The 27,027-nt window shown below is 56.2% G+C and overlaps 1 protein-coding gene and 1 non-coding gene across 2 annotated transcripts in view; both read right to left on the reverse strand.

The window, feature by feature from the left end:
* Positions 1–6,613: 6,613 nt before the first annotated feature.
* The window catches only part of CACNG4 (calcium voltage-gated channel auxiliary subunit gamma 4), a 54,316-nt gene continuing 33,902 nt past the window's right edge, over positions 6,614–27,027 (reverse strand). The window contains exons 2-4 of the mRNA XM_037128144.2: positions 16,660–16,743; positions 11,285–11,425; positions 6,614–9,352 (exon numbers count right to left, since the gene is read on the reverse strand). Coding sequence (XP_036984039.1) covers positions 8,814–9,352; positions 11,285–11,425; positions 16,660–16,743 — 764 coding nt within the window. The 3' untranslated portion in view covers positions 6,614–8,813. The remainder of the gene's footprint in view (positions 9,353–11,284; positions 11,426–16,659; positions 16,744–27,027) is intronic.
* LOC119036377 (small Cajal body-specific RNA 11) lies at positions 21,521–21,657 on the reverse strand. The gene has a single exon (XR_005079983.2). It is a non-coding gene; the product is annotated as a small Cajal body-specific RNA 11 (non-coding RNA).

Raw genomic sequence — 27,027 nt, forward strand, 5'->3', positions numbered from 1 at the left:
AGCCAGAGTGGGCCGGCCTTGGGGCCGAGGGACACTGGGCAGGGCTGAGCAGCTGCCCACACGTGACAGGGCCTGAGGGAGGCTTCTATTAATGCACAGGCGTGTCAACATGGCCGAGGATGACTTCTTCTCGGGTTGCAGGGCTGTCTTTCCCTCCTGGAGCCAGAAATACCCCAGGGCGGGGCAAGGGGAGAGGGCTGTAGACGGTGACAGGAAACCTGGACCGAGTGGCGGCGGCTGCTCAGGATACCTGGGTGGGGCGTGGGGGAGGGACACTCCGTGTGTGGGCTGGAAGTCACTGCTGGTCAAGGGCAGGAGACCCTGGGGACTCAAGTGGCTCGGCCGTCTGGTCTCGCACTGGGCAGGTCAGCCACCAGGTGGGGGGTGTGGGTCCTTGTCCCAGAAGTCTGGGGAACCCAGGGTCAGGGGCCTAGGGGCCTCTTGGGGCCTCCCTGCCCAGGGCCTCCGGGGCCCACCGCCCAGGCAGGATCTGTAGCCCCAAGCCTGGCGACACCCCCCAAATGACAGGGGCATTTCAGACGGTTCCTAGACCTGCTGTGACCTGACACTGTCCAGTGTGAGAATGTTATTTTCTTTCCCTCTTTTTAAAAAAGATTTTTAGTTTTGGAGAGTGGAAGGGAGGGAGAAGGAGAGGGAGAGAAACATCAATGTGTGGTTGCCTCTCACACTCCCCACTGGGGACCTGACCTGCAGCCCAGGCGTGTGACCTGACTGGGAGTCAAACTGGTGACCCTGCAGTTCACAGGCTGGCACTCAGTCCACTGAGCCACACTAGTCAGAACACCTTTCTCTCTCTCTTTTTTTAAATCCTCACCTGTGGACGTGCTTTGAGAGAGATAGCAAGGGAGGGAGAGAGAAAAACATTGATGTCAGAGAGGAACATTGATTGGTTGGCTCTTGTATGCCCCTGACCAGTGACCAAACCCATAACCTAGGCATGTGCCCTGACCAGGAATCGAACCCGTGACGTTTGGGTTTATGGGACAATGCTCCAACTGAGCCACACCGACCAGGGTGAGAATGTCACTTCTAATTCAGTTCTCCCATCCCTCCAGCTGGGTCCAGAAGAATAGCCCCATTTGGGGGTAAAGTGGCTTTCTGATCCGGTCCAATAAAAAATAGCCCGGAGAGGACAGAGCATCGGCTGGACCTGACCGGAATTCTGTTTTTGTTTTACCTCTGTTAATGGCAGGTAATATTTTCCAGCTATGCACTTATTTACAAAATAACTATAGAAGCCAGGTGCTTGATTTGCAGGTGCTATCAAGAGGCTAACGGGTGTGTGAACTGGCAGAGGACATGGGAAAGTCTGATCTTCCGAGAGGTCTGCCTGCCCGCACGCCCCCCGGGGCCGGTCTCCAGGCCCCGACACATCTCCTGGCTTCCGTCTCTTCTTGCTCAGTTCACCAGGTGTTTCTAGGCTGATGCATGGCCAGGAATAGACCCCTGGGCTGGGCGGGGTTGGAGCTTCCAAATCCTGGCCTCAGGTTGACCCGGCTTGTGGAAGGATCACCTGTGTACGGGGACACACTCAGGGGGGTCCACCGACGCCTGTAACCACCCTGCTGTAGCTCAGTGACCACCTCCAAGCAGGCGGTTCCCCTTTTGCATGGAGAACAAGTACAAGATGAGGATACCTAGAAGCCTCAGCCCCTCCACATCGCCCCCAGGGGGCCAGCTTGAGGAGCCAGGCAACTGGGGGTTCCAGAAGGGACATTGGGTGGCCTGAGGCAGACCTACTACGTGTCAGGCACATCAGCAAAGCAGCAGTTGGGGAACAAGAAGAAGGTTCTGGTGCTTTAAAACAGAACATCTAGTAAGGAGCTATTTTAACTTTAGCGCTGTAGATAGATATGGTACCATTTGGAGAAATAAAGTATGTTGGGGTTCCCAGGGTGGCGGGGGTGGGCAGCACAGGGCCTCTGCTGGGCGTGGAAAATGCCCTAAGTGGGGCCCCTCAGCATCAGCTGCAACCACACTGCCGCCATCAAGGGCCCGGCCCCGCCTTCCCTCAGTGAGGGGCAGGTCTGTGCCGCATGTGGGCGTCCTGAGTCCTCCAGCAGAAGCATTAAAGATTGATGGCATCTTCCTTTTGAAGTCGTCTGTGTGTAAGTCTACCATGAGGCTGCAGGCAAGTCCACTGTCTCTTGTCCCCATTCACTACAAGCTCCTTTAAACAGAATGTTTCTGCTCTTGGAGGCCACTGCCAGGCTGCCTGCTCCGCAGCATTTGCTGGGAGCTGCACCCCCCCCCTCCACCCCCGTCAGCATCCTCCACACGGGCCCACCCTTTCCGGGAAGGTCTGCTTCTCAGGGAGTGGGAACCAGCCTGCCAGTGAGGGAGCTGGCAGCCCCAGGATCCGATCCCTGCTCCACTGGTCTCCAGCCTTGTGGCTGCCGGCCAGTCCTCAGCCTCTTTAAGCTGTGCTTCCTGTGCCTGGGAGCTGCTGCAGAATTAGAGATAATACGCTGATCAGTTTAGCCTGTGTGGTAGGCGTGTCTGGGCTCTTTGGGATGTCCCTGCAACCAGGAAGGGTCAGTATAGTGGGGGAAAATGGGGAGGTCGAGGCCCTGAAGGGCTCGTCGAGGCTGGAGAACAGGTGTAGTGGTGGTTAGGGGGTGAAGGAACTGGGAAGACTGGAAACCGTGGTCAGAGAGAAGGACAATGGCCCTGAAGATTACAGGGAGGACTGTCAGGGTGATGACGAGATCCAGGTAGGAGATGAAGGTCAGTAGAGGCGCAAAGGCAGAACTGAGGTGGGGAGTTGGAGTGGCTAGCCCCCCAGATATTGCCGCCGCTCAGTTTGATGGTGGCAGAACTTGGGGTACAGAGGAAGGCTTTGAGCCAGTGGTGAAGTCTCCGGTGAATGTGGAGGAGCGGCCGAGAAGGAGTTGGGGAGAGGACAGTGATGAGAAAGGGCTCAGGATGGTCCTTCCAGGCCCTTCTTGAAGGCTTTTTCCCAGGAGGGTGGAGGAGTAATGGTTCGGAGGTATCAGCACCCCCACCACTCCCTCTCCTACCATTGCAAGTCCAAGGACATGAGTTCATAACCTTCTCTGACCGCAGACTTCTGTTCCTGAGGTTGCACCAGCAGTTTTGTTGGAAGCTGCAAGTTTAAAAATATCTATATCAGGTGTACCTGCCCCCGTCTTCCTCTGGATCCTAAGGTCCCTCAGATCCTCCTCCTCCCTTTCCAGCTCCACCTTCTGGGACTGCCAGTGAGGGAGCTGGCAGCCAACAGTGTTATACTGGGGACCCAGGCATGGGACCCCAGCAGCCAAGTGGGCAGCTTGCACCAGCAGGGCTGAGGAAAGGAGTGTCCCTGGGAGAGAGAATGGTTTGATCGACCTCAGCTGGCAGAGGGGGCGGCCTCCGTGAGATTTCCAGGTGCAGGGAGTTCCCAGAGGCCTAGGGGAGGTGGTAGGTGAAAAGAAGCAGCCTAGAACCAGGCAACGGTCCTGGAGAGATGACGGGGCAGACTGTATCTTCCAGAAACAGCCACAGGGATACTTCTGCTCCCACATGTTCTTCCAGAACCTTCTCGCTCCCCATCAACAGGTGGTGCCTATTTCCTCTCTCCTCGAACTCCAGTAGGCTTTCAGAGTTCTAACCCTTGAAGCGCAGCCAAAGTGACTCTGTGTGACTTCTGAGACTGCCACCTTTCTTGTTCTGGGACACACCCTTGGTTGGACCAGCCACCGTGCTATGAGGAGCCTCAGGCCACACAGAGAAGCCATGTGTGGACATGAACTGAGGCCTTTGCTGAGAGGCGGTATCAACTGCCAGATGTGTAAGCACATGAGTTTCCGGGAGATTCCAGTCCCAGGGCACTGAGATTTCCAGCCGAGGCTCCAGACACTGTGGAACAGAGATGGGCATTTCTGACCCTGCCCAGTGGAGATAAGAATCTGTGACCATATATTTAATGACTGTTCACTGCCGCTAAGTTCTGGTGTATTTGTTACACAGCCCTACTAACGGCTACAGTCAGTGATGAAGAGGCATTACATTTTGTGTGGCTGCAAATGGCTCAATGGAAGGCCTGGTGCAACAACGCAGCCCCAGTCTTCCAGGAGAAACAGGGCAGGGAGTGGGGGAGGGAGGCTGTTACCCTGGGGCCCAGGCACCCAGGTGTGTGCGCAAAGATCCTGACTGTGTGTGGAGCGGACAAGGAGCCCGGCCTCTGCCTCAGCCTCTGCAACAGAGCTGGCCAAAAGTTCACAGCGCTATGATGTTAGATCTTAACCAAGTGTATCCTGAGTGTATTTGATTCCCAATTCAGGCACCATTTACCATCTAGGGAGCGAGCAAGCTACACCCACAAGGGGGCACCGGTTTGGTAAGTGGTGATATCTCTGCAGCCTTGAATGATCATGGTTTTGAGGGACATGTGTGGATGTAGGAAGATCTTCACGGTGCAAAGGTGAGTGAAGGCAGGGGCCGGGCCCCACCCGGCACGCCCTGGGCGCACTGAGATGGGAGCCGTGCCTATGTCTCGGGTCCTGGGAGTTTGGCTGTTACTGTTTTCTTGAACTTTTCTGTATTTTCCAGGTAAAACGTAACACTTTTTATAATTAGAAAATTGTGAGTATCATTTGTTTTAAAAAGGACCTGGCTATTTATAGTTTAACTTGTGGATCCTGGCAACCCCACAAGGGTTACTGTAGCTCCAAGAAAACTTGTCAGGGGACAAAGGTCAGGGTGTAGGTCCCTCCGAGCCCCTCTCCTGTGACTGAAGAACAGGAGGCGAATTCCTTGCCCTCTTCGATCACAGACTTCTGAAACTGAGGTTGCGCGGCTGGTTTTGTCGGAAGCTGCAAGTTTCAAAATCTCTCTCTCAGGTGTACCTGCCCCATCTCCTGTTCTGGTTCTGCCCCTCTCCTGCCCCTCGTCTCCAGGGCTGGGCAGTCGGGGATGCTCTATTAGGAAGCAGTGCAGGAGTTGAAGTCAAGTGGCTGGTTCTGAGCTCTCTGCAGGGAGGCCTCCCCTCCCTGTCCCATCCTCATCTGCCCCCGCCCTGTGCCAGCCCCTCCCCAGGGCCCCAGAACAGGACCGCGTGCCCTGCAGCCCTGTTCCCAGGGCACCTGAGGGGGGGTCAGGGCTGGACTTTTACAGCTGGCATCACCGATGTGGAACCAGCAGTGCCCCAGTGGAGTTTGGGGGTTGCAGGACCTGCAAAGAAAGCTGCAGCCATGCAGCTGCCTGACCACTGAGGGCAGAAATGAATGGGCACCGGCAGGGGAGCAGCACGGGGAGGAGCCCTCTGCAGGGAAGTGGGAGAACCCTGTACTCCCTGGGTCAGCTGGACGACAGGTTTCCGCCAGACCAAGTGCTGTGTGCACGACACCCTGGGGGCCTGGCTCTTGGCGCAGCCCTCCAGGGGCTGTTCTAGAACAGTCCGCTTTGGCAAACTCCTTGAGTTCGTTGGTTAACAAACACCCCTGAAAGCTCACTTTACAGCCCGTCTCCTGGCTGGGGCATTTCCGAGTGTTTCCTTGTTGAAGTTGAGGTTTAGTCCATCTCCCAACAGCCCTGGGAGGGGAGCTGCACCTTCCTCATTGGGCTGAGGCCTCTGAGAAAGGCCGAGTGACTTGCCCAGTGCCGCCTGCAGGTGACTGGAGGATGTGACCCCATCTTTCTGGCTCTCAGTAACGTTGCTTCCCACTCATGGCTGCTACCCGGGTGGGGTGGGGTGGGGAGGGGAGGGGAGGATGCCACGGGGAGGCGAGTCCCTGTGTCAGGCGGGGCCGGGTTTCTGCACTTGCTCTCCTGCCCTTGCCCCCAGCCTGGGACGGGGGGCTGGCTTCCCATTTCCTCCTTTGACCCCCAGCTTCTGTCCCCAAAACCGTGGACTCCAAAGAGGCAGGAAATAAAACGTGTGGCAGAGAAAGGACATGCTGAAAAGAAACGAGGCTTCTCAGTATGTCCACGGTCTAGAAGCAAATACTCTGGCAAGGGTGGGGGCGCAGCACAAGTGACCTCACCCTTCCGTGCCTCAGTTTCCCTCACTGTAAAATCGGGCCAGTGCACGTTTTCCCGGCCTGACATTGCTGACCGGATCGTCCTTGGTGGGTGGGGCTGGGGGCTCTTCTGTGCACTGTAGGGTGTTTAGCAGCACCCTTGTCTCCTACTCACTAGATGCCAGTAGCACCCGCCTTCCAGGTTGTGACAGCCAAACATGTCTTCAGACATTGGCAAATGTCCCCTGGGGGGCAAAACTGCCCCCACTTGAGAACCACTGGGCCGGTGGTTCTGAGGCCCGGCTTGTTCAGCTGCCCAAATTTTGCCTGTCCCTCCTCTGGCCCGTCAGTGAGAAGGCACCTCCGCGGCACTGCCCAGAAGTCTGAACCCTGCGGTGCTGGGTGGGGGGCAGGCAACACAGAGGGAAGCTCGGGCAACTGGCCTTGACCAGCACAGAACCCACCTCCCTCCCTCTTCTTCTGGGGGGTCTACAGCATCCCCCAGACTCAGGGACACTGTTGACCTTAAGTGCCCACAAAGGCCTGAAGGGAGCCCTCCCCCTCCCCCTACATCAGGAAGAGAACATTTTAAAAATCTTTTTATTTAATTTAAAAAAAGACAGAACCACCCCAAACCAGTAGTAGGTACAGGATTCACAGGTGCTTAATCAGTGAAACACAGGGGTGGTTGGAGAGGGTGGTCAGAGACGCACAGGCCCCCGCATGGGCCCTCGGGGCAGGGCCAGCCCCGGCTCAGACACCGTGAGAAGGAGAAAGGGAGCCGGGGCGGGGTGTGTGGAGAAAGGCTGTGGAGGCCAGGGGTCCGAGGCTGCTCTGCTCCCTGCTCTTTGTTGCTTCTTTCTACTCTCTCGGTCCCTAGAGGGGGGCTCCGTCTTCTCGCCTGGGACTGGGCAAGAGGTAGGATTCGTTGGAACACAGCTTTCTCCGTGAAGCGACAGCAGCTCCTGGGGGAGTCGGGGAGGAGGGTGGGATGGGACTTATGGGGAAGAGACAGCAAGGCTGCCCTGCACTTGGAAGTGACAGAAGAGGAGTCTTGGAGCCTGGCTGGGTGAGGGGTCCCCAGATTTCACCCCCTTTCTTCTGGCTGGAATGATGGTGTCTGGCGTGGAGGGGTGAGGGCAGGACAGCGGGGCCGGCCCCACAGCTGGCTGGGCCATGCGCTCTGATGCCCCGTGTCCACTGCTGCACTTGCTTGGACAAGCCTCTGCCCAGAGCCCACCTCAGCGGAACGAGGGCTCCGAGTGAGCACGAGTCAGCCTGGCACATGGCGCCTCAGCTCACCAGCACGCAGGGCTGCCCACTGGAGGTGGGACAGATGGAGATTTCTAATCTGGGGGCCAAAGGAGGATGGCAATGACCTTGACCCGGATCTGAACTCCCAGGGGTTCCGTGAGCAAGTGGCTGAGGTAAGAATTTGCTTGTCACTTCGACGCACAACAGCTACCGGGGTCAGAGAGGACGGCTCCGGATGCCCAAGTCTCCAAAAACGAGAAAGGGTATGTTGCTAAAAGAACGTGTTTTGTATAAAAGAAGGTCAGCTCCATGTTCCATAAAGAGTTTCTTCTGAACCCGAACATGCTTCCATGTTCTCCGCTGACTTTGGGGGAGGGGAGGGGAGATAGTTGGAAAAACTTGCAGCAGGGGAAGGGCCTCCTTGGCTCCAGGTGCTGAGCCGCCCGTCTGGGGAGGAGGAAGAAAGTCACAGCGTGGCCCTGCACCCGCTTCCTTGCTGAGCCCTTTCAGGGGTGGCAGAGTCAATGACGAGAGGAGCCGGGGCACTTTTCTAAGATGAGGAAATGAACGTAACTTGCTCTCCTGGTGTTTCTTTGCAGTAAATCACGATTAATAACCACCTAGGAAATGGACATTTGTTCTCTGAGTTTTTGGTCACAGTTCACCCTTGGGTCTGCCCAGAAGTTCAGGCTCCTGTCGCCTCCCCCACAAGCAGCCCTCAGGCCAGTGGGACAGAGCATAAGCCCAGAGGGCCACCTTCCTCGGACTTGTGGAACCTTCAGACTCTCCAGTACAGTCAGTGTGTTCTGCCCTTTCTGTGGGAGGCGGAAACTTCCAGAAGCAGATGGGAAAGGCAGCAGCAGACTCCGGCTTTGACCTCATGCCCAGGACATGCCTCATCCCGCTCCGTGGATTCCTCCACAGGCCCCGGTCTCCCCGTTGGAGGGGAGCCGGCCCCGGGACAGCACAGAGCCCAAAGCACCAGGTGGCTCCAGGGTTTCCTCCTCAGCATCACTTCAACAACAGACCACTGCCAGAGAGAAAGAGAGACAGACAGACAGACAGACAGACGGACAGACAGGAAGGAAGGGGCAAGCCTTAGCTTCCACATTTCTGGCTCCCAGGCACAGAAACCTCAGGTTGGAAAGCAGCTGACCAGTGTCCCGAGGCCCCTGTGTGCCCAGCCAGTGGCCTCTCGGTGGCTCAGTGCCCAGGCAGGAAGGGAAGGCCTTGAAAGCCGGTTCTTCTGGAAATACTTGTTTCCAAGAGGAGAGAATGGCTCGATTTTGTTTTCTCGGGTTCGTGAAGGCTGGGCAGCCTCAGGAGGGCGCATGGGCCCCCCCCTGGGAGATTTCAGAACCCAGGGCATCAAAACACCCTGTCTGGGGGAAAGTCAGCCTTCCGCTTCTGATTCCAGTCTCCTGGCGCTTTGCTCCAAGCCAGCCTGTGATACAGCTAGAGACCAGGAAGGGTTGGGTTTGGTTGCAGTCCACGGCTGGTCCCCCTGGGGGGTTCGGTGCCCTCGAGTGGGGTCCAAACAGCCGTTCCGGGGAGAGGCCGGTGCCGAGAAAGGGGCGTTCACACAGGGGTCGTCCGCCGGTTCAGCATGCTGACGTGCAAGCCTTCCTTCAGGTCCTGCTGGAAGAAGTCGTGCACCTGCAGGAAGCTGGCCTCCTGGCCGGGGCTGTAGCTGGCAGCCGTCGTCACCTTGAGGGGCTCCCGGGACAGCGTGTACATGGACAGCTCGCCCATGGGGATGGCCCCCGTGATCTTGAGGCCCACCGGCGACGTGTCCCTGGAGGGCGAGGCCTCGGTGGACCTGGAGCTGGACCTGGAGCGCCGTCGCCGGTACCTGTAGCTGGGCATCCTGGCGTAGGGGGACGAAGAGGGAGCCTTAAGGAACTCCCGTTTGGTCTTAAATCTCAGCTCTTTATTCTTCTCAATGTAAATGTTCACGGCCAGGACGCCCACGGTCTCGGCCACAATGAACGACAGGGCTCCAAAGTAAAAAGACCAGCCGTAGTTGTAATGGTTTTTTTTGTCTTCATCGCGCTTGTCGCTTGGGTCGCCCGTGTTGCTGGAAATGTAGACGATGATGCCTATGATGTTACTGAGGCCTGAAGGAGGAGCGGGGGAGGGGAGAGGCAGAGGTTAGACCCACAGGGCACAGGGAGCGGAGGAGGGGCTGGCGGCCACTCCCTGCTCGGGCGGCCATGGCCTGATTCTGGTTGCTGACTTGTCTGTTAAGTCCTTCATTTTGAATGGAGGACAAAGGACAAAGTTCCAATGAGATGCACAATAAAACACAGGTTCTTAGCTACCCAGGGCTCCTCCTGAAGGTGGCTGCTGTCATTGTCTTTCTTTTTTTATTTCTACTTTCTATTTTTCTTTTAATCCTCTCTTGAGGATATGTTTATTGATTTTAGAGAGAAAGAAAGGGGGAGAGAGATGTGAGAGAGCAACATCGATTGGTTGCCTCCCATACGTGCCTCAGCCTGGGATTGAACCCGCAACCTTTCAGTGTAGGGGACCTTGCTCCAGCCAACTGAGCCACATGTCCAGGGCCATTCTCCTTATATTGTTCTTATCTCCAGTCTCATCCTCTCTCTCTCTCATGCACACAGAGACAAACTCTGCCTGCACACTCTGGCCCGTGCCCTTTCACCGCAGTCTGTCTGAGAGGCAGCTCCACGTCAGGACATACGCACTGTCTGTCTGTCTGCGCGCATGGCACCTGCCCCCTGGACACCCCGCCAGGCCTCTGCTGTGGGTGTTGAGTGACTTCCTGACCTGCTACAACCAGGGTGCTGGGGACGCCCCTTGTGCACACGGTTGCACACGCGCAGGAGCAAGCTGTGGGGTAAGTTCCTTGCAGAGGCGCTGCCGCCTCACCGGGTCTGTGCATTTGGAAGCTTAGAAACAAGCTTTATTTGGGGATCCTTTGAGATTTATTCAAAAGTTGGGAAGATAGTTCAGAGAGCTCCTGCTGAACTCCCACCCTGCTTCCCCATTAACGTCTTCCCTCACCGCGCACACGTCACAGCCAGAACTCGCACCCGGTCCACTACTGTTCACTGCTCTCCAGACCCCCGTGCTCGGCTTTCACGGGGGTCCCACGAACGTCCTTTCTCTGTTCCAGCGTCACCCAGGGTGCCCTGCGGCATGTCACGATTTGAATTCGGAGTCACTGCCCCAGTGCCCTCCGCAGGGGCACTGAAGATCTCAACAGAGTTGTCAAGAGTCCGGATTTCTGCCAACCAGGGAGGTGAAGTGTAGACACGATTGTTATGTTTATGTGGTTCCCTCTTGCTGTAAGTGCGGTGAGCAGAGCCAAGGCGCCTGGGCTTGAGTCTTGGTTCCACCAACTATCAACTGTGAGACTTGGGGCACATCGCTCACCTCCCGTGCATCTGTGTCCTTTTGTACAGATGGGAAGGCGTGGCGGGCGCTTCACAGGGCAGGTGTGAGGGCTCGACCGGCCACTACACGCCGCGCTTACAGTGAGCACTGGGTCTGTGGGGACCTATGGTGTTCTGTTCCACTGTCCATTTTCCTGCTGCCTTGAGCAAGCCAGTTGTGGGTTTTAACCCTAAATACAGGCTCTCCATCCCAACACACACACACACACACCACACAGTTCTCTCCAAGCGCCCTTGCTCGCCCTGCCCCAGGCATGCTGGGCTTCTCTGCTTCTTCTGCGCCCTGGCCAGCCCTGTGCCCCCTCACCTTGTTGCTACCTGGCTAACTCCTTCAGGTCTTGGTGTCCGTGAGTCCCTCTGGGTACCCCTCTGACCCCTCAACATAACCAGGCACCCCTCTTACAGGCTTGCGAGACCAAGTACTGCCCGTTTGTGGCACTTAGCACGCCTGGACTTCATTATTTTTGATTGAGGCTAAGTTCACGTAGAATTAACCCTGTGAAGCGTGCAGGTCAGTGGCACACAGCACATTCACACTGTCGTGCAGCCACCACTCGGGTCTCGTTTCAGAACATTTTGTCACCCAACAGGTGGCCCCGTCGAGCAGTCTGCTCCCCACACCTGGCTCACCTGCAGCCACAAAGAGGATGCCGGCACTGAGGACGATGTTGTTCTTGCGGCTGTAGAACCGCCCAGCAGCGATGCAGAGCCCGCCGAGCAGGAGCAGGATGGTGCTGAGGATGGGGAAGACGCTGGAGGCGCGCACGATGCCTGAGCCGGCGGGAGACAGAGCGGAGAGGGCGGTGAGACCGGCCGCCAGCTCCTGGCCACGGCCACGGTGCCAGCCACGGCCACGGTGCCGGTCGGGGGCCCCGAAGACCAAGGCCCCTGGACTGTAACTGTTCCTGTCAGGCCCTAGAGACCGTGAAAGTTGGGACCTGAGTGGAATGGGGGCAGCCGGACTAGATGTGAGTGGTGGCCCTGCCTTGCTCACTGGGTACGACAAATGGGCTGAAGTCACGCCCGTCCAAGTCTTGCCCAGGCTCTCCCCAGGTGTGCGTCACTCTTCTGCCAGCCAGCAGGGAGGACAGCCCCTCAGTGGCACCAGAAAGGCCACAACGACAGCTGTGAAAACTCTGGACCGCCTCCCCTCCGGACGGCACCTCCCAGCCGCTGAGCCCTCTCAGGGACTTGGTCTCCGAGAAGCCTCCGAAGGCTGGCAAGCGGCATCCTCGTGACGAAACTCTGAGGGGTGGCTGAGGACACAGGCCTGGCACTGCGTGGGCTGGGGAACAGGCTGTGCTCTGTGACACGCTGGTGCTGGCCGTGTGGCCTTGGACAAGTCACTTCGCCCCTCGAACACGGAGTTTCTCTGTTTGTGGAACTTGCTGCATAATAGTGCCTACGGCCTAAGGCTGGCTTCGTACGAATGAAGGACTTAGCACCGGGCCTGGCCATGGCACGGACTTCCGAAGTGACAGCCTTTATCTCTGCTGTCATCGTCATCATTGTCATCACCCCCCCCAGACAGACAAGAACATGAAAGCTCAGGACCTCCTGGGGTCACAGAGGAGGAGACGGCTGGACAGATACACACGTGGACTGTGGTGTCTGGCACGGAGAGATTTGCCCCCCGGCTCTGCCGGTCTCCCCTCCCTGATGCCTTGGGGAGAGCAGTGACACCCACCTGCAAGGGGCTGAATTGTGGCCCTCAAAACATGTGTCTAAGTCCCAGCCACAAGTACCTATGAACAGGACCTTATTTGGAAAGAAGGTCTTTGCTGACGTGATTATATGCAGGATCTGGAGATGACACCATCCTAGACTTGGCATCCTGAATCCAATGCCCAGTGCTCTCATAAGAGGAGGAGATCCAGCCCAGGAGAGAGGCTATGGGAGGATGGGGGCCCAGAAAGGAGGGGTGCAGCCCCAAGTCAGGGAGGGCTGGGAGACCCGGGGAAGCGGGGAGAGGCAAGGAAAGATTCTCCCCTCGAGCCTCGGAGGGGGCGTGTGCTGACTGGAGGCCCCTGGCTGCCCCCTGGGAGAGGGGGAGGTCCTGCTGTCCTGTAATTTAGCACGGCTGCTCTAGAGAAAGGATACCTGCCTGTGAGGGTTTTTGCGAGAATCTGATGAAATGAGGTTCATAAAGCACTTAGTAGGGGCTTGGGGTTGCCAGTCCCTCTTCCTTAGCATCTGGTTGGAAGGGCAGGAGGAGGGGAGCGGGACGTGAAGAGGAGCCCCGAGCTCAGCCTTCCCGATGTGCCTGTACGCCTCCCAGCCCAGTGGAAATCTCGCTCCGGGGACCCTTGGTGGCCCCGGCAGGGGACAGGGAGTCGGGAGGGCTGGCAGGCGCCCACCTCCTGAGCCATCTGAGCCAGTGTGCAGCGTCTCAGCCTCTGAAGACAGCGTTTGTCTCCTCTCCTGTAAGCCCAGCAGTGTCTGCCCCTGCCTCACAGAGAGCGGTTTGTTCAGGGCATTAAATGAAGCTCTTCTCCTGCTGCCACCTCTTCCTCCCTGTTTTTTTCTCACAGCCTCAGGCACCGGGAGGAGGTTTCCTGCGGGCTTCTGAAATGTGCCTCTGAGCTGCGCGGGCCAGAAAAGCCGGCGCCAGGGCTCCCTGGATGCCCGCATCCTGCCACGGCCCAGAGGGGTGGAGAGAAGGCAGCCTGGTGCCTCGGGTCACTGAGGTCAGGCCAGGCTCAGAGCCATCCGTCCTGCCCAGGTATTCATGTGAGCACCTGTCCTTTGCCACATGGCCTCACTCCGGAGCTCTGGATATGCGGATGCCAGCCAGGGTTGCCGTGCACAGTGGGGCAGGCTGGGATTGCACCAGGCTGGGGGACGAGTGGGGCTGATGTCCAGCCCGTATGCTGTGGCCACATCAAGCCCCGGTACTCTTCCTTCTAGTTCGCCCTCAGGCACACCCAGCAGCCCTGATACCAGCACTCTGAGGCTTAGCACTGGCATCATCCCCCTACCTGGAAATGCAGAACCGGAAAAGGGGCAACTGGCCCAGGGCGGGATGCTCGGGAGTCCGTGGGGCCAGTGGGGCAGGTAGGAACGTGATCCCCCAGCCCCACAGCTGCCTGTGGACCACAAACCAGCAGAGGCACTGCCAGAGCCCGGCAGGGAGCCGGCAGGAAGCCCTGTGACAGCGACTTAAGTCAGCGAAGCCCAGTTTCTCCGGAAACCTTCAGAGTGCATGACTGGGGGCTGACTTAGTTCTCGAACTGCCGAAGGTGGGCTGTGAGGAGCACGCCCCTGGGCCTGCCGGGGCTGGTGCCCCACGCCCAATGGCTGAGCTGCCTCTCCCTCCAGCGGGCTCTCCCACAAGCACCCACTGTGGGACCTCCCGCGACCTTCTCTGGCATCGACTCTCCACTGGAATGTCGGCACCAGGAAGGCAGAGCCCTGCTCGCCGCCGCGTCCCGAGTGCCTACAGCAGTGCCTGGCACGCGGCCGGCTCCCAAAGCTTGAACAGGTGGAGACACGGATTCCCACAGACGACGCCAGCCCCACAGCCCCCTCTCCTGTGCTTCTGCATACTTTTGGGATCAACAGTCTGGACCCAGGCCACAGGACTGAATGCTGGGGACCAGGGCGTCCTCGGAGACACAGGCTGGATTGGGTCTCTGTGGCGACCATGACCTCGGTCTGTCCCGCAACGCTGCCTACTCCCTCCAGCTCCAAGTTCACAGGCCTGCCCTCTGCAGCTCAGCGTCAGGGCCCAGTTCTCCCCGTTTCTGCTGCCAGGGTGGAAACCACTCTCCTTGTTGGAGAATCGACTTTGCCCTGCGCCCCAGCTCCTCCAGCAGCTGGAGATCACGGGCTCCAAACAGGTCACCCCTTCTCTTCCTGGGGAGTCTCCAGCCTCGTTACTGACCCTGGCTGCTCTCCCCATAGTGCACACTTGAGAATATTTCCATCCCCAGAGAGCTTTAACTGCTGTCGTGCTGTCCCCTCCCTTTATTTGGGAAAGTCACTGCTGGGCCCTCTGAGCCCTGGTGCCCTCTCTGGAGCCACTGCTGGCAGTTGTGAGGAGCCACGGCTGGATGGGGACTGCAGGGCACACTCCTGGTCTGCCCCTGGGGTCCCCCTGCCACCTCCCGCCCACCCTGCTCTGGGCCCGGGAGGCTGAGCCACAGAGAGTCGTTGGGCGCCCTGGACTCTGGCTTCAGGAGCCCAGAGCAGGTGAGGCGGCCCTTTCCTGGCTTCCTCCCTGCAGCTGCGCCTGAGGGGGCTGCACACCTTCCTAGAGGCCACAGCTCCTGCTCCATACCTGCCCCCTCCCCTGCCCAGGCCCAGGAGTGCACGGCTCCTCTGTTGCTGGCCCAGGTGCGCTCACCATCCCCTGCCAGTTTCCCAGGGCCTTGCCCATACCTGTCAACAGTCCTGCACAAACACGCTTCAGGAAGCCATGTGATCTGACCTCCAGGCTGACGAGTCATGAGGCCAATCCAGAAAGACACCCTAGAACTTTGGGGACCATGAGGGTAGGGAGAGGGGACAGGCACAGGGGAGTGAGAACCAGCGCCAATGCCTGTAACCTCAGGCAAGTTCAAGTGGGAAGTGGAGAGGGCGTGGTTTGTTTCTCGGTGCCTCCTTCCTGCAGTCCCAGGGTTGGGGGGGGCAGATCTGCACCCAGAGTCTTAAGCATCCCCTGATTGCCTGGGGTGGGGCAGAGAAGGGCAGGTTCTGAGTGGGGCTGGAATTTTAGCTGAGCCACCCCCTCAGGGGGGCTAAGCACCAGGGGTCACCCTAGATGGCTGTGCAGGCCACGCCTTGTACACCTGGAAGGGTGTCATTTATACCACAGGCTCGGCACGTGTTGTACGGTGGGCCACCTGTACGACCATCAGTGGCCGCCCTGTGAAGTGTGACTGGCTTGGTTCAGTGTTGGCCCCTGGAAAGCAGAGAGGACAGGCGGGAGGAAGAGGAGGAGGTGAGGGAGGGGGGATAGGAGGGAGAGCTGGCCAAATTATTTCAGGTTCTGGGCCTGGCCGGAGCAGCCTGATGCCGCCCCAGGCTCCACTGGGACCACACGCTGTCCTCTTTCACCAGATGACTCAGAACCCAAATCCTCTCTTAGAAAAAAAATAAAATTAAACCAAACTGACCCACAAGCAGGTGTGGAGCGAGCTATGCTCCCTCTGAGGACACTGGTATTGATTCTCCATAAAGGAGGCCAGGCCCACACCCCAGGGGATGAAAAGGGGAAACTGACTTCAACACGGTGGTGCTGCTCTGTCTGTTCCCGGCTCCTTCCCTCCTTCCTTCTAGGCAGGCCCGGGGATGAGGTCTGGCTGGATGCAGGGCATGGAGCCGGGTTAGTCCTTTGGGCTCCGTATGCGCTGTGACTTGCTCCCTTCTGGGGCCAGCCCAGCCACCGGACATGGGCAGGGCAGGGACAGACGGGGGCGGCTCTACCCGTCGGTGCTGAAAATGCTTAAGGCCCACGTGTCAGAGGCTGCTCTCGCTGCCACCCTCGCCTCCTCCCACGGGCTGCCTGGCACCCAACAGGCTTCGTGTGCAACTCAGTCTGCTTTTTCAAGAGGCGAGTGCTGGTGTGTGCGGGGAGGGGTGGGCAGGTGCAGCGCTGACGGGGGATGTGTTCGGGGTGGAGTCACAGCCCCCCAGGGATGCCGGGCCTGGGCCAGCCTCTGCCTTTAACCTCCTGAACCCGGGCTCAGCTGCAGCACCTGCTCCCCCGAAGCCAGCCACGCCCAGCAGCTCTGGGGAGTGGGGACACCCATGCCTGCGTCCACTCTCCCCAGGCCTCAGTCTCCCTGGGGAGTGGGCCTCAGCCAAGGAACTGCACTGGGACACCCAGAATGTCATGGCAACGTCGAACATAGCTCCATCCTCTGAACCAGAAAGGGAGAGACGAGAGCATCTGGAGAACGGCACCCCCTCCGCCCCCGCAGAGCCCGTCCTTTCTCCAGCGCCCACCTGCCACCCGGCTTCCCCTCCACACACAAAGGAAGCAAGGGATTCTCGACACTCACGAAGGAGATACTCCGAGCTGTCGTGGTCGTAGTCATTGTCCTCGGGGAAGTGGTTGATCCGGAAGCAGTGCCCCTTATAGATCCCTGCAGGGGACGAGAGGGAGGGGGCGCTGTGAGAGCTGCGTGGGCTCCGTTGCCACGTGGGAAGCGTGTGAGCCGGGCTCTGCGCGGGCCCTGGACACGGCGTCCCCAGTCTCGGGGGGGGTGGGGGGGACAGGCACATATACAGGGAACAACCCCATGGTGGGAAAGTGCCCCAAAGGTGACCGTGTCACTCATGGTCCCACTTTCACTTTTCACCCTTGACAGTGAAAGGGCACATCGCCTGTAACCATTTGGGGACAGAAAGAGACCTCAAGCAGGGCCGTCCTGGGCAAGCAGGGCGTGCTCTCCCCTACCCAAGGGGACTGCGGAGCCACACCTTAAAAAATGACAGAGAATTTGCCACTGGGAACTGGGAGGAGGGGGCTTTCCAGGCAGAGAAAAAAGCCATGAAAATACAGGGTGAGGGCCAGAGCTCGGCGAATTTGGGGGGAGGAGGGAAGCTCCGTGAGCCCTGAGCTTTGAAGGACATGTGTGTGTAGGGCTGAAGAGGGGGCCCTATGGGGACGGGGCGGGGGGCTATGAGTCAAGTAAATTAGGATGAACTCTGCCCCACGGTCTCTGCCTGTATCTTTCCCTCTCTCTCAAGCACAGTTACGGTGAGTCCCTCCCCAGGCGCACACTGAAACTGCACACAGTTGGCAATGTGAAGGAAGAGAACATGGAGCGAGAGAAACTTCCAGAAAGACCGAGGCATCTCCTGCCTGGTTTCCCCTCCCCACTGTGAGAAGCACCTTCACAGGGCGGGAGGCAGGACACCCTGGGCAGTTTAGTCGCTGCAGGAGGACTGGCCAGTCTCCCTTCTTGAAACTTCCATCCTGACTTCCGCCAAGATGGAGGCATAGGTGGAAGTGCCGTGCCTTCTCACACAACCAAGATTAGAGAAAACTAAATATTAGCAACAGAAAACACAGCCAGAACACAGAAAACTGAACTTTTCGGAAGTCCGTTAACAACAAATTCTTCAGCCTGACCGGTAAGGGGCGAAACCAGCGGCTGGCGGAGCAGGGTTGCACAGGAGGACTCGGCCAGACACACTCAGGCCCGCAGAATCCAGGCGCAGGGTTGGACTTAGTGAGCGACCCAGCGAGCAACCAGGCGAGCGACCGCGGGGGAGACAGCCGGTCCCGGGGCGGCGTGTTGACTGAGGTCGCGCATTTGTGCGAGGGTGGACAGGCGAGGGAGTGGGCGGTTGGACCGGGCCGGCAGGTCCCCACGGCAAGCGGCAGTGGAGGGCACCGCCATTTCCCTGCTCTGACCCCACCTCCACATACCCCAGCGACTCTGAGTGGCCGGGCCCTGGTGAACCACCTAAGGCACTGCTCCTCCGCACCCAGCTGTGAGAAGCGGCAGAAGGGGTCGCCATTTCCCCGCTCAGGCCACGCCCCCACATACAGCGTCACAACCCAGCGACCTGGGAATCCAAGGCGCCGCTTCTTAAAGGGCCCGAACAGACCAAGAATGGCGCAGGAGGATCTCAGAGCCCCAGAGCCAATAAATCTAAGCGATGAAGAAATAGCAAAACTCACAGACGCACAGTTTAAAACATTGGTGATCAGGATCCTCACAGAACTGGTTGATTATACCGACAAATTAGACAAATATATGAAGGCGAAACTAATTGAAATGAATGGAATTGCACAGGACACCAATAGCAATGAAAAGGAAACTGGGACTCAAATCAATGGAGTGGACCAGAAGAAAGCAAATAATGGCCAAACAGAAAAGAGTCAAGAAGCAAGAATTCAAAGAAATGAGGAGAGTCTTAGGAACCTCCAGGACATCTTTAAACGCTCCAACATCCGAATTATAGGGGTACCAGAAGGGAGAAAGGCACAGCCACCAGTGGAAAACTTATTTGAACAAATAATAAAGGAGAATTTCCCCAATCTGGCAAAGGAAATAAACTTCCAGGAAATCCAGGAAGCTCAGAGAGTACCAAAGAAGTTGGACCCAAGAAGGAACACACCAAGGCACATCGTAATTACATTAGCCAAGATTAAAATGAAGGAGAGAATCCTAGAAGCAGCAAGAGCTAAGGGGACAGTCACCTACAAAGGAGTCCCCATCAGACTGTCAGCTGATTTCTCAAAAGAGACCTTACAGGCAAGAAGGGGCTGGAAAGAGGTATTCCAAGTCATGAAATCTAAAGACCTACAACCAAGATTGCTCTATCCAGCAAAACTTTCATTTAAAATGGAAGGACAGATAAGGTGCTTCCCAGATAAGATCAAATTCAAGGAGTTCATCATCACCAAGCCCTTACTATATGAAATGTTAAAGGGACTTACCTAAGAAAAAGAAGATAAAAAAGATGAACAGTAAAAGGACAGCAAACTCACAGTTATTAACAACCACACCTAAAACAAAAGCAAACTAAGAGGATAGCTAGATCAGGAGCAGAACCATAGAAATGAAGATCACATGGAGGGTTAGCAACAGGGGAGTGGGAGGAGGGGAAGGGGGAGAAGGTACAGAAAATAAGTAGCACAGACAGTAGATAGAAAATAGATAGGGGGGGGGGAAAGAATAGCAGGGGAAATACAGAATCTAAAGAATTTGAGACACATGTTCATGAACTAAAGGGGGAAATGGTGGGGGAGGGGTATGCAGGGTGGAGGGGAGGGGAGGGGGGAATAGAGCAAATGTAATGGCATAATCAATAAAAAAATAATTAAAAAAAAAAAATTCAAGGAGTTCATCATCACCAAGCCCTTATTATATGAAATGTTAAAGGGACTTATCGAAGAAAAAGAAGTTAAAGAAACATGAACAGTAAAAGGACAACAAACTCACAGTTATTAACAACCACACCTAAAACGAAAGCAAACTAAAAGGACAGCTAGATCAGGAGTGGAAACATAGAAATGAAGATCTCAAGGAGGGTTAGCAACAGGGGAGTGGGAGGAGGAGAAGGTACAGAAAATAAGTAGCATAGACAGTAGATAGAAAATAGATGGGGGGCAAGAATAGCATGGGAAATATAGAATCTAAAGGACTTGAGACACATGGTCATAAACTAAAGGGGGGTGATGGTGGGGATGGGGGGTAGGGTGGAGGGGAATAAAGGGGGAATAGAACAACTGTAACAGCATAATCAATAAAAAAAATTAAAAAAAAAAAAAAAAAAAAGAAACTTCCATCCTGCTCTCCCAGCCCCCGGGGCCTCTGCAGTCTGGGAGTGCCCGGGACAGAAGTGGGCACCGGTGGAGAAGGGGGCACATGGGGTGTCAGGCCCTGCCCAGCCCTCCAAGCCCTCACCCTGGGGTCGGCCTCCTTGCTCCTCCAAGGAGCTCATCTTGACAGCCCACACTGCCAGGCTGGGGCGGTTTCCAGCTGGGCTCAATTCTTGTTCTGCAGCTGCTGCCAAGCGTCCTGCTGGCCCCCGGCAGCCCGGCCTGACCTCACACAGTGTGGAAGCAGGGCCTGCGTCAGACCAGCATCTACTAAGGAGCTCGGGGCATGCCGCTGTTCCACCGTTTACCAATTAGCCGGCTTCCCGCTGCCTCCTGGAGCTTTCCTGCTGTCTGCTGCCTCCAGAGAGCTAGGGTGCTGGCCCCCTGCCTCCTGAAGGCCACAGGGGCCACTGGTGGGTGGGCTGGGCTTGGTTAGGGACGGTGAGGAGCAGAGAAGGGTATCGGAGATGACACCTTGAGTGCCTCAAGCTTCAGCTGTGTTCTCTGTGCTGTGTCAAGCACAAACAACTTGTTAGCCGGTTCAGTCTCCTCATCTGTAGGACAGACACCACCACAGGCCTCACACCTCGGGATTTCGCATGAGAGAGTATGCAGAAGGCGCCTAGATGAGTCTCGGCCCACGGCGATGGCTCCAGGCCGGTTCGCTGCTATTGGACCCAGAAACCACCCGCCCTCTGCTCTGCAGGTCCGTACCCTCTTGTGAGTGGTCGAGTTGGTGAAGAACATGAGTGTTTGTGATCGAGAGGAGAGAGCACCAAGACAGGCTGGGGTCGGGATGGCTGGGAGGTGGGGGCACACGAAGGCCTGAGTGGGCCAGTCACACCCTCCCCTTCCTCCTGGCTTCCTGGCTTGTTCAGATTCAGAACAAGCATTTTCCAGCCGTGGTGGGCTTGGTGGAGCACCCGCTCTTCATCACCCACCCCCAAATTTTTGGTCTACTCTATGAGTCTAAACACGGTCACCAGGTCACACATACTTGTTGGAACCAGCCAAACAGTGAGAGGTTGAAAAAGAAAACAGAAATAATCTCTCTCTATAGACTTATGTCCAGAGATCAACAATCGGCCGTGCGTCTTCCTGGGAGTGCAGCTTACACACGTACACGCGTACGTGAGGTCAAACCCTATGCTTCTAAAAAACCAAACCTTTTACATGGAGATAATTGTAGATTTACCCATGGCTGTAAGAAACCATACGGAGGGACACCATGTATCATACCCCCAGCCCCCCGCATGGTAACATCTTACAAAACTACAGTATTGCGACCAGACACCGACATGGCTTCAGTGAAGATACACAACGTCCCACCCCCACCAGGACCCCTCACGTCGCCCCCCCTTTTGTACGCACACAGCTCCTCCTGCCCCCGGCCCCTGTCCTCACCCATGGCAACCACGAAGGTAGTCTCCATCTGCGTAGTTCTGTCCTTTCCAGAATGTTCTCAAAGGGAGTCACGCAGTACGTAGCCCGTGGGGATGTGCTCTTTTCCCTCAGCGAGCCTCCCTCCAGACTTACCCAAGTTGTTTACGTAGCAAGAGTGCGTTTCTTTTTCTTTTCTTCTTATTGTCCCCTCGTGCCTTTAGGAGCCAGTCCTATAGTCAGGACGGCCCCCCTAAACTGAGAGGGGGATCGCTGTGTCCTGCGGACTCCCCCGTTACAACTGAGTACAGGGGAGCAAAGAAAACACGGGCCTGGATGAGCACGTGTTCCTTTTAACCGCACGCAGCGTACTGCTCCGCCGCAGCGTGGGCGCCTGCGTGTTTCCAGCGATCACGCCCACAGTCCTCAGCTGTTCCTAATGATGCTGCTGTAAACCTTCGTGCACAGGTTTTGGGCGGGGCCTGTTTTCTGTCTCCGGCATAAACGCCCAGGGGGGGCAAATGCAGGCTCACACCAGAGCTTCGTGTTTGGTTTTTTTAAAAAATATTTTATTTATTTTTTAGAGAGGGGGAAGGGATGGAGAAAGAGTGGAAGAGAAACATCAATGTGTGGTTGCCTCTCATGTGTCCTCTACTGGGGACCTGGCCTGCAACCCAGGCCTGTGCCCTGACTGGGAATGGAACTGGTAACTCTTTGCTTCACAGGCCCGAGCTCAATCCACTGAGCTACACCAGCCAGGGCTTGTGTTTGGTTTTACGAGGGACTGACAGACTGGTCTCGAGAATGGCTATATGCTTATTTTAAAGTGGAATTACACTCTGTAACCTGATTTTTTTCAGTTAACAATATGTACACACATCTCTCCAGGTCAATATCTATAGATCTTACTTCTAAGAAAACCTGTTTATTTTAAATAAAAACCAATATGTTGATCCTAATCCGAACATTGCTGAAAATACTAGAAGGAAATGAAGAGTGTAGGGACCAGGGAATGGGTCTTGCTCCATCACTGATAATGCTGAAAGAAAAACATGCTTTGGCAGAAATGCGGAAACCTTATATTTATACTTTCAATCTGAAAATAAAACTCAGGTTTTGAAACATTAGCTTGCGTATAAACGCATTTGTTCCTAATGTTTCTCCAATCGATTTGGCTAACCTCCATCCTACATCAAGAATGCTATTTTACATCTGACAGAAATTGTAAGTAGAAATCACTGTCTAACATTAACTCATCTTTAGTATTCATTTTAGGGGTTCATAACCATCCATCTTTATGCTTTATCAACTTAACTATACCATAGCAATAGACATTCCTCTCTCTTGGGGCTGTGTGAACACACTGTAGATTCCTCTGCGTGGAATTATGCTCCAAGATACACGAACGCATGCCCTTTCTCCTTTCCCTCCTCCCGTACCACGCTCTTCTGCACAGACAAAAAGGGCACCGTGGTGGGTTGAACGGTGCTCCCCCGACAAGATATATTGAAGTCCTTACCCCCTGGTATCTGTGAATGTGGTCTTATTTAGAAACAGGGTCTTGAAGATGGAATCCAGTTAAGATGAAGTCACACTGGGGTGGGATCTAAATCCAGTACCTGGTGCCCTGACCAGTGTGGCTCAGTGAGCTGGGCATCACCCCAAAGACCTATAGGTCTCAGCTTCGATTCCCTGTCAGGGCATGTGCCTGGGTTGCAGGTCAGGTCCCCGGTTGGGGAGAGACAGTCAATTGATGTTTCTTTTGCTGCACATCATGTTTCTCTCTCAACCTTTTTTTCCTCCCATCCCCTCTCTCTGGAAATAAATATAATCTTAAAAAATAAATTCAATGATTGGTGGCCTCAGAAGAAAGAAATGCGGACACAGACACACACGGGAGAAGGCATGTGAAGACAGAGATAGAGGTTGGACTGATGTGTCTACAGGCCACGGGACGCGCAGGTGTGTCTGCAAGCACCAGAAGCTGGGGAGAGGCAAGGAAGGCTCCTGCGCAGAGACTCAGAGAGGGCGTGGCCCCGCTGACACCTTGGTTTTGGACGTCTGGCCTCCAGCACTGGGAGACAATCAGTTTCTGTTGCTCTAGACCACCTGGTTTGTAATCATTTGTCACGGCTGCTCTAGGAAGCTAATACAGGCGCGTTGCTGTGTGACAGGAAGTGCGGTCTCCTGGCTCACTCATCACTGGAGCTCAGCCTTGCAGGAAGGTGGAAGTGCCCCCACTGCCGGATGGGATAGGCTCTCCTGCTCCTCTGTCTGCTACAGGAACCCACGGCTGATGCCTAAGCAGCGCATTTACTGGGTATCTGCAAAAGCATCTTCTCATTGAGCGTGCGGCAAGGAAACCTCTCCAACCTCTCAGGGCCAGGCTGCCAAAGCACCTTCACCAGTCGTCTGGTATAGGTCCCCCTTCTCGGGGTCCTGAATCCTCTCCCCAGGGACCTCCTATTTGGGGACTGCCAGCCATGGGGACCTCATCACCCCCAAAGCATCCCATTCTCAAACAGCTTTAAGTTCCTGAAAGGTCACCTGCCTCCACAAAATTTCACCCACAGCTGCTATTTATAATCCATAGCAGTAGAGGTTCCCCCCGATCACATGTCAACCCTTCAAATCATGGAAGAAGGGAATTATGTCTCACAGGACTGAAGTGCGGTGGCTTTTCCAGCTGTCCAGGGTTTGCAGGGAGGCTCAGGGCTGAGGACACCAGGTGGCCTACAAGCTGCCTCCCCTGGCCAGACCTTGCTGACCGTCCAGAGCACAGGTGGCAAGCACAAGGCCCGTGGGCCGAATCCGGCCCTTCATCTTGTCCTATCCGTCAGCAGTGCAGAGCTCTTTGCCCCTAGTTAAGGAGTGGTTACATTTACACAGTCCTAAAATTACATTTGGCCCTTTGAAGGTAACCGCTGATGTGATCCCGGTGAAAATGAGTTGGACACCCCTGGTCTAGAAGAGCCTGCTTTCAACCCCACCCACCGTCTAAAGAGCTGGGGGCAGCGGAGGAGGGGCAGGCAGTGAGAGAAGGAGCTGTCCCCCCAAGTCAAGAATTGGGGTATTTCTTCTAAATGAGTGTCAAACTTCTTCAGTTCCTCCAGCCATTTTTTTACTGGTTGATTCGAAGATCTTTTTCTCCAGCCTCGCTCCCTCCTCCGGGTCAGCTCCCAACTCTCAGTGCCCAGAAGAACAAGCCCCCAGACCCCCACCCCACCAGCAAACCCACCGTTCCTGGCTGGATCTGACCCACCCAGAGCACGGTGGCCCTGCCCACCGCCCTTTCTCTGGACCTGGCGTTCCTGTGGACTCAGCCTCCCAGGGCTTTGTCACAAGGGTCGCCACATCTCCCAGAACTCGTTTTTGTTGAGTGCAGTGTTTAGTCCTAAAGACCTCACACTTATCGCTGTCAAATTGAATTTGGTTAGCGGTGGCCTAAGGCTCTGACAAGGGAGAACATGAAGGCTGATGAAAGGAATAAGAGAGAAAGCCATTTCCGATCCACTTCGCACGGGACCTCTCTCTCTCGGTGAACGGCCACGGTGCTGCTGCAAAGTGCCGTTTAGAGGGGTTAGTTCTGAGGCCCAGCACTGGCCACACTGCGGGGACTCTGAGGCGCTCCCGGGGGTCGCCGGCCTGTGTTCCCAGAGACAGGTGGCCCTCTCCCTCCCGAGGGTCGGGAAGGCACTGGTGTGAGGATACTTCATGAGTCACCAGGAGAGTTACTTCTTTAACCCATCATTCCCAGCCTCCTGGTTAACACCAGGAGCGGTGGAGGCAGAAGTGGCCCAGCTGCCTGCACGGCCGCCCAGACCGGAGGAGGGCACAAGGGGGAGAAGCACAGCGGGCCACACAGTCCACTGGCTTCACTGGGGTCATCCCTGTGTTGGAAAATAACCAAACAACACTTATTCTTCTAAGTGGCTATCGGTTTGAACTTCCTAATAATTTGAAGTGGTTGTCTCCCGCTGTGAATCAGGTCCTTGTCTTCTGGTCACAGCCCGGGTGCAAGGACCAAACGGATCAAACCCTCGTCTGGGAGTGGGCCATGGGGGAGGAGGTCCCCGTCCTGGGGCCGATCACTTGTGAGGGTGGCCGCCCCTCCGGTGTTTCCCCGGATCGGCTTGTCTGTGAGCCTGGCCCCTCCCCTGGCCCTAACCTCCTGCGGGCACAGCCTAGCGGGGCTGCAGGGCTGCGTGTTTCCAGGAAGGACCCAGCAATTCATGGAGAAGGTGGAGAACTGAGGGGTGGCAGGGTCTTGGACTTGAGGGGAGACGATATCCTCAGAGTAAGAACAATGGCAGGAATTTGTGCAGCACCCAGTATGTGCCAGGCACAAGTTTAAGCCCCTGATGTTTGTTAACTCCCTTCATCGTCATACTAACCCTGGGAGGTAGAGAGGGTTACTAACACCACTTGCTACTAAGTGCCCTAGCTGATTCGAACTCAGACCGCCCGAATTCTGAGTGCGTGCCCTTATCTCCCATGCCCTGGAGGCAGAAGGACTCAGTGAGCTCTCAGTCATTCTGATTGCTGGGAGCTTAATGGGGAAGTGTAGGAAAAACTCCTGGGCTAAGGACACCGGCTGATGTTTGGGGCTGAATTAACCTTTCACTGGAAGATGGAGATGCTCAGGCAGACGGATGTCAGTCCAGGACCCCCCACCCGTCAGGACAGAGGGTCAGGAGCTGTGAGGTGCCGGTGTGTATGGACGGGGTGCCCCGATGGTTCATGCGAGCAAAGGACCCACGGGGGCCAAGGCATGCAGGGAGGTTAGCCTTGCAGTCCCGAACCTCAGACGGCCTGGCGTAGGCAGGAAGCAGCAATGGTGTGCAGTGCTGGGCTGGGGTGGGTGTCTTGCATGGTAGGTTTGGTTGGAACTTTACAGTACAGTCCCTGTGGGGCTGATTGAAGTTGCAGAGTCCTGGGTGGGCGGCCACTCCTGAAGGGGGCAGCAAGGTGTGAAAAGAAGAAAGGCCACACAGGGCGGTTTGGGGAGACCCCAGTTCTTATCCTTCGATGTGTCTGCAGATGAGGGACCAGAGGCCAGATGGAAGTGACTCAGTCTCCATCATCCCAGCACAGAGACGATGGGGGTGTTCATTTGTAGAGCTGCCATAACCACAAACCAGGTGGCTTAACCAACAGAAGTACGTTGTCTCACAGGTCTGGAAGCCAGAAGTCCGAGATCGAGGTGTGGGTGGAGTTGGTTCCTTCCCAGGGCTCTGAGGAAGAACTCGTTCCAAGCTTCTGCCCAGCTTCTGGGGGTCTGATGGCAGTCACGGGCATGCAGTGGCTTGTGGAAGCGCCACATTGACCTTGGCCCTCACCTTCACATGGCCACGTTCTCCCCGTGTGTGTCCATTTCCCAAGTTTCCTTTTTTCACAGGGACCGGATTAGGGCCCACGCTAATGTCCTCACTTCAGCTTGGTTATCTCGTTGAAGACCCACATTCCAAAGAAGGCCGTCTTCTGAGCACCAGGGTTCAGGTTCCAGTACAAAAATCCAAAGGGGCACAATCACATGGGTTTGGGGGGCACATGCTCAGCCGGGTGTCCAGGCCAGTGCTCCACACTTCCCCACCCCTCGGGCGCCTTGCTTTGCTCCAATTCCCGCTTGGAGCTCCTCCTCATAATTCCTTAATTCCATGCCTATCTCTAAAGAACGCTCCTAATAGCTGTGATTTACCAATCGGCACCC

The sequence above is a fragment of the Artibeus jamaicensis genome, unplaced genomic scaffold (assembly GCF_021234435.1).
Source record: "Artibeus jamaicensis isolate MK-2021 breed Jamaican fruit bat unplaced genomic scaffold, CSHL_Jam_final contig_1998, whole genome shotgun sequence".
NCBI lineage: Eukaryota > Metazoa > Chordata > Mammalia > Chiroptera > Phyllostomidae > Artibeus > Artibeus jamaicensis.